This window comes from Gadus macrocephalus, chromosome 10, assembly GCF_031168955.1.
Source record: "Gadus macrocephalus chromosome 10, ASM3116895v1".
NCBI classification, from domain to species: domain Eukaryota; kingdom Metazoa; phylum Chordata; class Actinopteri; order Gadiformes; family Gadidae; genus Gadus; species Gadus macrocephalus.
In genome coordinates, this window is record NC_082391.1 from 5650911 (window position 1) to 5661980 (window position 11070).

An 11070-nucleotide genomic window follows, 5' to 3' on the forward strand; every position below is an offset into this window, starting at 1 on the left:
AGTTCTTCGACTCTGTCTAATAAGGAAAATTGAAAACACACATCCAATTAAGTTAATGTGCAAAATGACTTTTATTTATAAAAGTGTGGCTAGAGAGACCAGCCCATTCCCATCTAGACAATACAGTTTACATTGCTTGCGTCAATGGATTTCAGTGCAAATATTTGTCACAAACATGGGAATATTTTTCAACGCATTTGCTTTGGTCACAATACAGTATCTAATACACTTGGCTGTTGGAACACTAAATAAAAAGTAGCTTACATAAATTTATTTGAACAGTAGTAGAGTAGTAAACAGGAGTCTCCATGGAGTGACGATATACACTATACAGAGATGAGTCAGAGAACATACAGGATACACTTGGCTGTAAGAACACTAAATAAAAAGAAAATAAATAGATTAAACAGTATTTGGCCAATGGTTTTCAGCACTTATTAGGTCAGAATTAATGCATCTCTGATGAGGCAATATACAGCTTCATTAGGCCTCAGTAGAAACAGTGAACGACAGGGTTCTCAGAGGAGTACAGCTTCCTCTTCACCAGTCGGTATTCGGGCCTCAGCTTCAACACTTCCTCCCCTACGAGTACGCGTCGGAGCGGCGACCAGCCGTCGCGGTCCGCCTTGAGCACCACGGAGAGCTCGAAGGTCGGGGTGACGTTGGGGTCCGGCCGGATGACCCCCAGTGGCTTCAGCACCGGCCCGTCTTTGCGCCCCTCCTCCTCTTCCAGGTAGACCATGATGAAGGCCCCCCGCAGCCCGCACGGCTCCCCGACAGAGGAGCGCTCCACGTCGCCGGCCACCTTGGCGGTCATCCGGCGGGGCAGCAGCAGCACCTGGCAGCGGAGGACGGAGCGCTTGGCCTCCGAGAGGCACCGCTCGATCTGCCCCACCATGCTCCGCTGGAGGAGCTTCTCCTCGTCCTCCGGACCAAGGTCCATGTCGGCTTCTAACGGGGAACACAAGTCAATTAGTTCAAGCAAATATAAGCGCTGGACCTACATGGTCCAGTGCTTAAAATAATGCAAAAGTCAAGCTATCAAGCTTGTCATAACTGTAATAAGGTAGCCTATGTAGTAATGGTTATGCATAACTGCTGTTTTGCAATAGTAAAATGTGACAGTCATACGACAAGCGTTTCGTAGTATCAGCAAGTCTAAGGTGATATACCGCAGCTGACACAAGACGCGTCTCAATTACATCAGCAGGACTCTTATCATATAGCAGGTCTCGGATATCAATTACTTTAACTACGAAGAGGACGAAGAAGACCTGACGTCTTCACTGTAGTCGTACAACACACCTGTTAATTTTACACAAACTTTCATTCACTTACTTGGCGAGTTTTTTTCGATTTCATCGCAGCTCTCGACGCTTCCCCGGCGATCGGCCAAACTCGTCCCTTTGTTAGACGTGAACGGAAATAAATACTTTCCGATCATCTTCAAGACGCTCTCCTTCTCCGAAGAAGGCATCGGTCCTCCGTGTCCGATAGCAAGAGCCGTGGTATAGACCATAATGATAACAATTCCCCTCTCTCTCCTTCGCGTCGTGCGTGTCTGTGTAGCTCCTCCATGTAGAAAGGTTGCATTGAGAAGGAGCTGGAGGGCTCAACTTTATATAGAGGCGCTCTGTTGCGTCAGCCGCTTCTTGCTGCGGTGTGACCGGCCCGTGAGCCCCGCCCCCTTCCTAGCTCACAGCAGTGGGGCCCGGCTGGTTGGATGAGGATAACGCAACATGTCCAGGCATTGCACGGAATAGTACCCAAGATGCGCAGCTGAGCTAAGTCACGTACAGGGCTAATTTCAACTGTAAAATTACAGTGTCATCATTCATCAGTATTCTTCTATAGTAAAAGTCATTAGAGTATGGTCGTGAATAAAATGTAACTCTACTTCATAAATAGGCTGTATGATCCTTTTACTTTAGTCTCACAGTGAGAGGATTTTTTAAATATCGATTGATGCAATAGTTTATCATGGTGCGACGGGTGATTCTACAGATTGACCTGATTCTTGCGCGTCTACCACTGGCAACTTCTCTTAAAATGCTTTTCTGTTTCCTTCCTTTTTATACCCAGCCCGAATGTTCCAGAATATACATCCTAAAGAAGTGTACGTTTATGTTTGTGTGTTTGTGTGTGTGTGTGTGTGTGTGTGTGTGTGTGTGTGTGTGTGTGTGTGTGTGTGTGTGTGTGTGTGTGTGTGTGTGTGTGTGTGTGTGTGTGTGTGTGTGAGTACCCGTTTGTGCATATTTGTGTGTGGGTGTGTGTGTGTGCCTGTGTTTTAATTCCAAGTCTAGCCACAGGCAGCCTGTGGGGCCTTTACTGACTCACAGGTGAGTCAAATGGTCTAGCCACTCCATAGCCACCATACACACGTGCACACACACACACACACACACACACACACACACACACACACACACACACACACACACACACACACACACACACACACACACACACACACACACACACACACACACACACACACACACACACAAACAAACACACACCTGGGGGGGAGGGGTCAATAAGACCCTGGACTGTTTCCTTTGATTGTTCTCAGGAAAATCCCCCTAAGAGACGTTTTTCTTTCTCTTTTGTTGTGTTCGGAGGAATACTAGATAGTAAATGATTAGGACTGATGTTTTAAATGATACAGCCTGACCCACGGGACTCAAGCTTATCCATGGCAGTGGAGACAGAGAACAGAGCACAATGGTTGCATAGGAGTTGTGCTCATACATGGCGGTAGAGACAGCCAGGGAACAGAGCACAATGGTTGTATAGGAGTTGTGCTCATACATGTCTGAGTCACTTCTTTAAAAAACCCTCCTCTGACCTCACAGTGCTACAGCCAATCACAGTGAATGGGTGTGTTTATGACACCCAACTAACTTCCCCGAAGGAACTTTGATTCTATGGAACTGAGGGGGAATTGACCATGTTGTATGCACGAGTGCTTATGTAGATCTGTTTGTATTTGAACAGTTAATAAATAATAAGTGAATGATCAAAATGTTGATCAATTGTGTTTGTGGTGTCGCTGTCACATGCTGCTCATTATTTTCTCTTTGAAGGTAGTAATTAGTAGTTAGTTGGTATTTTGTTGAATAAAAGGGGTTAAAGGTGTAAAAGTTATAAAATAAAATAAAAAACAACATTGACCCTGAAGTTTAGCCCAATAATAGTTTATTAGACACTAGCAAGTCTAACACTTCAGTATATTAATATTTGAATAACTTTTACAGACTGAATTCTTTTCACTGATCACTGCTATCCCTGTTCCAACTCTTCAACTCTTCTTCCAGGACACCCACCACTGAGCTCAAGTGACTCACTGCACATGCTCAAAGACCTGGTTAGCCAAACATAAAGCAACGCAACAATTGTTATAAAAATGTATATATGAGTTGGAAAACATCTACACAATGACTAACATTCACCCTTTCACGTACCCATTCACACATCGATGGCGGTGTCAACCATGCAAGGCGACAGCCAGCTCGTCTGGAGCAGTTAGGGTCAGGTGCCTTGCTCAGGGACACCTCGACACTCAGTTAGGAGGAAGTGAGGATCTTATCAGCGACCTTCCAGTTAACAGCATACCCGCTCTACCTCCTGAGCCACATACCGCCCCATTGGTCAAAAGGAAAGGTGCTTGTCTGTCTGAGTGAACGACTGACGCAAGTCCAGGCTGCTGTTTCAGAAGCATCAGCTCTGCTATCTCAGGTCAGGAGGCGTGGCCTTGGATTCCTACCCGGCAAGCAGGGTGCGGAGAGCAGCAGGCAGGTGCCCTGTGACTCTGCTTTCCCTCCCATAAACATCACGTCATGCTAGCATGTCCTGGCATTCCCCTTGCCTTCCTTAATTATATGTTCCATACTTCAATATGTGATTCAAACCTTTGTCTTCCACCGCCTGGATGAATGAATTAACAAATGATTGTTTGGGTTACACTGTAACATGTAACGGTTACAGTCTGCATGTCTTTCAGTCTGCCTGTCTGTCATATCAATATGGAAACAATTCTAACTCCTATCCATATCTATATCCAATAGATTCATCATTGAGCTGCCTTTATTGGGGTTGAGGGTACAAAACCAACCAACCAATTGACAAGTGTTTTCCAAGTTGCATTATATCAAATTTAAACATGATGTAGCTTAAAATAACATGGACATATCTGTAGTCATTACTGATTGATAGTAAATTAAATAATTGTATTAATTACATCACATCCTAAAAATGATATATTCTACAAATAAAGAATGCTGTTTATCTGTTTACAGTCGATAATCCTAAACCACTCCCACTCTCGCTTCCCAGCAAGGCTACCCTAGCTCGCTCACTTAGCACAGACAGCTAGAGTTGGCAGCTGACTGTTAACACGGTTTCTTATTATTCTGAAAGTCATTTATATGTGTATTTTGCGATAAGTACGATTTTATTATGTGTAGTATGTGACACAGTGCAGAGTGCCCTGTCGAAAACCAAGGCCATACACACACACATCCATGGACACACACACACACACACACACACACACACACACACACACACACACACACACACATTTTAAGCAGACAGCCAGATGGCGCTGTTGCAGTGCTTTTCCACTCCATCTCTAATGTTCAGGTTGGCGGATAATAAACCCATCACCTGAACAAGGGGCGTGTCCAGAGTGGCACCAGATAAAGGCCGAATCTCGATTCTTCCCCTTGCCCCTTTTGCTTTGTCTTTGTCTTTGTCTTAACCCTAGCACTTGCAAGTGTAAGGGCCAAGGGCTGAGATCTTTCCCCTATGAAATGAGACGCCACTCGGTTTCGGGTACGTCATCATTCATCGTCGCCAGCTGGCTTCCCCGTCACCAGAGCGCCGAAACGCCAATAAAAGCCAGAGAAGAAGAGCGATATATATATATATATCTAGATGCTGCCGCCATCGTTGAAGAGTTGAGGGTGTGTGGTGAAACGGATCAGTGTGTCCACGGTTCGGTTCAGATAACCGTTTTGGGCCTCGGTTTCGGATACGGTTCGGATTAGGATCATGTCCGTGATAGTAAAAAGGCGGACTTTTCTTTGACGGAGGGATTGGGGGAGAAACACAAAAATGAATGAGACCCACAGGCTATTTGCAATGTGTTAATTGACTGCAATCAGACAACTTGCAAGGCTTTTTTGTGCAATAAATGTTCCCCTAAATGCATTTGAAAACATGGTGCACTGAGTGTAACATGTAAGGGATAACGGCCGACGAGGCTTAGAACTCTGGCGACGAGCGCAACGAAGTTTAAAGCCCAGTTTGTTTTGAACGCTGACAGGCTGAAGGGAGGGGCGGGAAAAGTCTCATTGGCTCGGGCAGCACTGGAGAGAATGCATTCCGCTGGGTCCTAAACACCCTTTTGTATCGGACGTAGGCTACAGTAGGCAAAGTACGCTACATAAGGCAATGCCTTCATGAAACCGAAATCCGCGGATCTCCAGAATGCTCCGAACTGGGGTAAACGAACCGAACGGATTCGGATACAATTCGAATCCGCTGCAGGCCCTGTAGCATCTAGCTGGCAAGCTACCATATAAGCCAATGGAGTGGTGGTATACGCGCTAATTGTATCCTAAAACTACCGTTTGAAAGCTTCAGTTAAGACCTACAATACTATGCATCGTTCGTGTAGCACATTTCAGATCAAACCGAGTCATTATAAACATATAAAAAGTTGTGTAGATAGCTGTAAAATATTCCTCGCTTCAAGCAGCCATGTTTTTTTTAAAAAATCCCGGTTTCGCTATGTGCTCTGGGATAGCCCTTGGAGGAGCAAGTGAGCTCTCAAATCATCTTAAAAATAAGGGGTACATAGCACTCAATCTTATCCCTTAATCTTGATCAAATTGGGTATTGAGACACCACTAGCTCTCACATGAACGCGCAACTTCAAGGGTAAGGGGGAAGATAAGGGGTAAGGGGAAGTATTGAGATTGGGCCAAAGTCTGACCCATGTTTATGGGTATAGATCAAACGGTACAATGTAACTTCCTAGACGCAATGTTCTTCCATTGCAGTTTATAGGAGTATTTTGTCGATTTTGGTGAAGTTCAAGGCAACGACCTGCTGGCGCAATGCCTGCAAATTTTTGTCTTTGTCAATTTGAAGCTCAATCTCATTTGGAAGGATGCTCAGTCTGGCCTGTGATATTTGTTTATCTTTGTTGTTGTTTTGTTTATTTTGTGCACAGACGATTGTATACAAATTATTCATGGTTAAAATAAACTATTTGGACATTGTGTTTTAAAGTTGACCATTAATTGCTGTTTGTTTCTTTTTGTTCTGACTTAAAAGGTATCTTAAAGGTATCTTAAAAGATAAACGATTATTATTCTTAGGTGACATACACTTCTGAAAACGTACTTACAAATACCTATACCCTTTCTGCCGCTAGATCCTCCGCAATGGACCTCGTAGTGCAAGTTACTTTAACAAAGAAAATATGTTTACTATTTAGTAGGACGAGTAGAATGGAAGTCAAATAAGAAGTTGAAATAGCTTCAATAAAAGTTACTTGAACACTTAATATCACCAAAACATCAATTAATATTAAGTTGTTGCAACTTAATTAAGCATTAAGTCAAGAGGTAAAAGCAAATCATGTTGGATGTCATGTACCAAAGTAATTGGATTAATCTGATTAAAATAAACTCGGATTTACTCAAAGATTTCAGAGTTTTAGATTTCATTTAATTTGTTTAAGTTTAACCAGTGTATTATTTTATACAGTGCACTACGTAATATCATATATAGGCCTATAGAATGATGACGTCAATCAATAGGCTGATTGAAATGCACATGAATTTGGCATTAATAAGTTATATTAATTGTAAACGAATTATATTCTTGAAAAAAGGTCCCATCCATGATTGAATCGGCGCAATAGGATATTCTTGGTACAGACTCGCATTTAATTGGACGTATTCACTGGCCTTTTGTTCCGCCAACGACCCACGCTGCAGGATGTGTGTGAGTGGCCACCATACCACAAAGAATGTGGATCGACCCCCATGCCGTGAAATGCACAGCATGCCTTTGGAAAATAGTGAGGCTATCGAAAGCAATTGCTTATTTAATCATGACTTATAAAGCTTGTTTTGCATACAATGTTGCCATCTAACCGATATAGGTCCACGTAGTCCTATTCAACTGTAATACAAAATAATAATAACGAAAATATTGACTCTAATTGAAGACATTTATTTAAAAAACGCTGGCCTAGCCATTATAAATTATATCGAAATGAATGCCATAAAACCATCACCATCGAGGGCTCTACGATGCAAATTCATAAGGATACATTTATCATGGAAAACAGGCCAGTTGGTCCGAACGGGCCATCAGTGTTGCCAGATTGAACCAGATTTCCCGCCCAACCTGGCTGCAGCCAGTGGAAGAGGAAATCTGGCCCAATCTGGCAACACTCCCAGACATGCGTCACAGCAGGGCGTCTCCGTGCCCTCCAGTTATAGTAACGGGCCGTTGGATCATAACAGATCGGACGCTAGTTGTATGCCCACTCGTTGGCCTAAACTACTGCGTGCTTTAAAAATAGACCGAGGGGATTTAAAAAACATTCGTTTTTTTAAGAGCTTCACTAGTATTTGCCTCAGAACATGGAGCTGGATCGGCGGCTCTTGTTGGCTCACTGCACAGCCCACACCCTGTTGGTGGTGGCGGGGCTCCTGGTGGTCGTCCCCCTGGCTCTCAACGGCTCTGCGTTTAAAGGGCGTTGTGCTCTTTTCTCTACGGGATACTGGAGGACTGAGAACCGCAGTGAGCTGACGGGACAGTCTGGGGACGTTTCTCATCTGGTGGTGCAGCAGTGGGGCCCGCCGGCCGCCTGCCAGTTCGCTACGTTTGTGGGGATCTTCACGGTGTTGTACGGCGCCGCGCAGGGCTGGAGGTGCCTCTTCTATCTCCATGGACGGCATGACGAGTGAGTGACTGTGTTTGTACACAAACAACGTCCTGCATTGAAGATTTACACTTTCCTAGGCTACTTTCATGGCCCCGCCTATATTATGACCATTATTTTGAATATACGTTTGTGCACGGCTTCCTATATAAAGTTAAAATGTAAGTAAATAATACGAATCAAAATAATAGATCCAGTGTCTGCAGGTTAGCTAAGGTGATATATAATGGTATCCTAATGCTTGATATACACTTGTACTTACTACGTGGGTATCTGATCTCGTCTCTCAGCACGCTGATGTCCTCATTCCTGACCGTGCTGCTCAGCCTGTGTGTTCTGTTCCTCTCCGGGGGGGCCAGCTTCACGCTGTCTCTGGGGCTGGCCTCCTGGTGCGACACGGTCACGGACGGCAACGCGCGGCCATTCAGGTGGGTCGGCTGGTGTGACGCCACTTTGCTGGACTTCAGCTTTTGTTTTTTATGAGTTAATGTCGATAGTTAGGCAATGTTAACCACGCATAAAGGTTAAGAATGAACTTTATTCATCTTAGATGTTGAATATGGATAGTTCCTTCCTATCCAAGTTATTGTTTATAGTTCTGGGACTAATGTGAATGAACCAAGGTATATTTCATACACACATGTTCTGGGGCCATGAACCACAGCAGTTGGCCGTGTGTGGATACATTGACCTATCGCGGTCGGGATTACATAACCGGGCCTGCTTTGTAGAAGTAAACACATCATGTGAGAGCCTGTTTTCCAGTCCTCCAGGGGAAGGAAAAGAGAAAACAAAATCAACATTATTGTTGATTAAATGATGCAAGGCCCTGCCTAACTGACCACACTAGACTGCCACGATTGTTCCTTGCAGTCTAGTCAGAACACCAGCACACATGACGCACACACAGGATTTCATTCTGTTACACACAACAGTGGAAGTTCCTGCCGTTACGTTGCTGTTTGTGTTGACGTGCTGACATTAAGTTTGGTTAATGTGTGTGTGTGTTTCTTTGTTGCCTTCACTCAGCTGTGCCCAGTCCCAGTCCATCCCCCTCTACCTGGATGTGGACACCTCCTCCTTCTACACAGACCTCACGCTGGCGCAGGTAGGGCACGCATCTCAAGGCACACGCGCGAGTCTACTCACACAGGCACCTAACCATGCATATATAAGCACGCACACACAAGCACGCACACGCACGTACCCTCACACGTGCACACAAGCACAGACACACAAGCATGAGCATATGCACACGCACATACAAACCAAAACACAGATCATTTTGATCTTAAAAAGTTGAAGTAAACCAATCAGAAATGTATTTATTTATTCCTAACAGTAAACCTTTCATTGTAAAAAAAATAAATAAATTAAAATAAAACTTCAAAACTACAATCACCGTAGCAACGCATTCTCCCCTATTCCATGGGAGTGTATTGCATCGAGATACTAGTCCCTCCCTCACAACCCCCCTGTCTGACGCTGTCTGACCCGTGTCTGACCCCTGTCCCCAGGCCTCCCTATGGTTTGTGACGGCCCTGTGGCTGGCCCAGTCCGTCCTGTCCTTCCTGCGGCTCTACCACTCCCACAGTCAGCATATCAGCGGGCCCTGTCTGCCCCGCGAGAAGGAGCTGCTGCTGGCCCGCTCCCCCTCGGACGGCTGCCCCACGCCTCCACACCTGTCCTCCACCATCTTTGTCTGACCGCAACCAAAATTATACGTTTACCGCGCTAGAAATGTTTCGAGGAATTACTACAAATTTACGGTCAGCGCTTTTTTTTTCTATGAGTTAGTTTCATCTCAATTTTCCTTCCTTCTTAAATCGTTGTCCCAGTGCTGAAATCGTGTTGCCAAAGATCAATTTGCTGACAGCAAACAATTATAACCCTTACAATGAGTGGCATTGTATTGGTTATAAAGAATGTGTTTGTGTACTAGGAATATGTATTACTGCATGAGTACTTAAGTAGAAAAGATATGTCTATTTTCTTTATGGAGGACATTTTTCATAACCATTAGAAACAAACAATCACAAACGCAGAACACAGCTACCATGAGAAGATCTGGCATGAGGGGATTAGAATCGGGAAAGAAAGAAAGAAAGGTTGTATTCCTTGAGCTAATGATCACACAGTGTTTTCCAGGAGCTACAGCTTGCCATGCGATTATAATTGTACTTTTTATTTTTTATTTATGTGAGTTACGTTCACATATCCCGCACTTAATACTACCTGTGACCCTGGGCTCGTCTCAAGTCCAAAGGTTCGGTTTGGTTCGCTTTCAGTCTGCCAACCTGCATGGCTTACATTATTCTGATAGGATATTTATGTGTTTTGCAAAGTATTGCATTCCGGCACTCCCTGAGCGTGTGTCATTTGGGAGAATACACTTTTAATCCTGGAGGTTATATTCTGGTGTTGCACTGAAGCTCTTTAAGAGTGAAGCATGTGGTAGGATGGCGTGAGCGAGCCACAATACTGCGTGAACTTGCTGACTTGAACGTTGCACATTGTGTGATGTGCATTATTGTCGTCGTTATTCCTCTTGTTCTCTCTCTCGCTCTACTTGTGAAGACTCTGTGTATGATGCCGTCTACGTGGAGGCAGCTTCTCATGGGGCGTAACGTGAAGCGTTTATCTCTACCTCCGTTGAAATTGGCCGAGACTTCGTTCTGGTCAGAGCTCGGTTGCATTTAGCGACAGAGCTATGAGTGACCAGGTACAGTTTGAATGGCGGAGAGAGATTTGTGTGGAGCCCAAAGGGGTGTAGACCATGTGAGTGGTGGTTTCTAACCCTCACATGTAGTCTTAGAACCCAAGCAGCTGTAATGACATGTTGACGGTGGAAAACAGAAAGTCTGAAGGAAAGATGGATGAGACTGAATTTATGTATTTTGGGTTAACTTAAAATACATAATACCATTTCTGTATTTCGATACTTTGTTTTTCTATTTATCCAATAAATACTTGATTGTTATGAATTCATAATCCCTTGTTCTGTGTTAAATGGTTTGCTTACAAGAATCAAATAATCAAATGATATATAATTATTATTATTATAATTATATATATGATAGTTGAGAGGGTGACGTTTGGTA

At 44.1% G+C, this 11070-nt stretch overlaps 2 protein-coding genes and 1 long non-coding RNA gene across 4 annotated transcripts; 2 read left to right on the plus strand and 1 right to left on the minus strand.

Annotated features, from left to right (window-relative positions):
* Nucleotides 1-52: 52 nt before the first annotated feature.
* On the minus strand, nucleotides 53-1602 carry si:ch211-39i2.2 (DNA damage-inducible transcript 4-like protein-like). Of its 2 annotated transcripts, none has more exons than XM_060062225.1 (2): nucleotides 1339-1602; nucleotides 53-948 (listed from the first exon to the last, which is right to left on the minus strand). In XM_060062225.1, exons 1-2 carry the CDS (start codon nucleotides 1517-1519, stop codon nucleotides 491-493), a joined length of 639 nt encoding a protein of 212 aa, XP_059918208.1. In that variant the 5' UTR covers nucleotides 1520-1602; the 3' UTR covers nucleotides 53-490. The 2 variants fall into 2 exon arrangements, with proteins under 2 accessions (XP_059918208.1, XP_059918207.1); XM_060062224.1 differs by having other exon boundaries at nucleotides 53-951.
* Nucleotides 1603-4977: 3375 nt separating this feature from the next.
* On the plus strand, nucleotides 4978-5434 carry LOC132465542 (uncharacterized). Its single transcript, XR_009527606.1, has 2 exons — nucleotides 4978-5296; nucleotides 5341-5434. It is a non-coding gene; the product is annotated as an uncharacterized LOC132465542 (long non-coding RNA).
* Nucleotides 5435-7496: 2062 nt separating this feature from the next.
* Nucleotides 7497-10960, plus strand: zgc:153018 (Transmembrane protein 179-like). The gene is made up of 4 exons (XM_060062235.1): nucleotides 7497-7990; nucleotides 8260-8397; nucleotides 8999-9077; nucleotides 9487-10960. Exons 1-4 carry the CDS (start codon nucleotides 7668-7670, stop codon nucleotides 9673-9675), a joined length of 729 nt encoding a protein of 242 aa, XP_059918218.1. The 5' UTR covers nucleotides 7497-7667; the 3' UTR covers nucleotides 9676-10960.
* The last annotated feature ends 110 nt before the right edge of the window (nucleotides 10961-11070 follow it).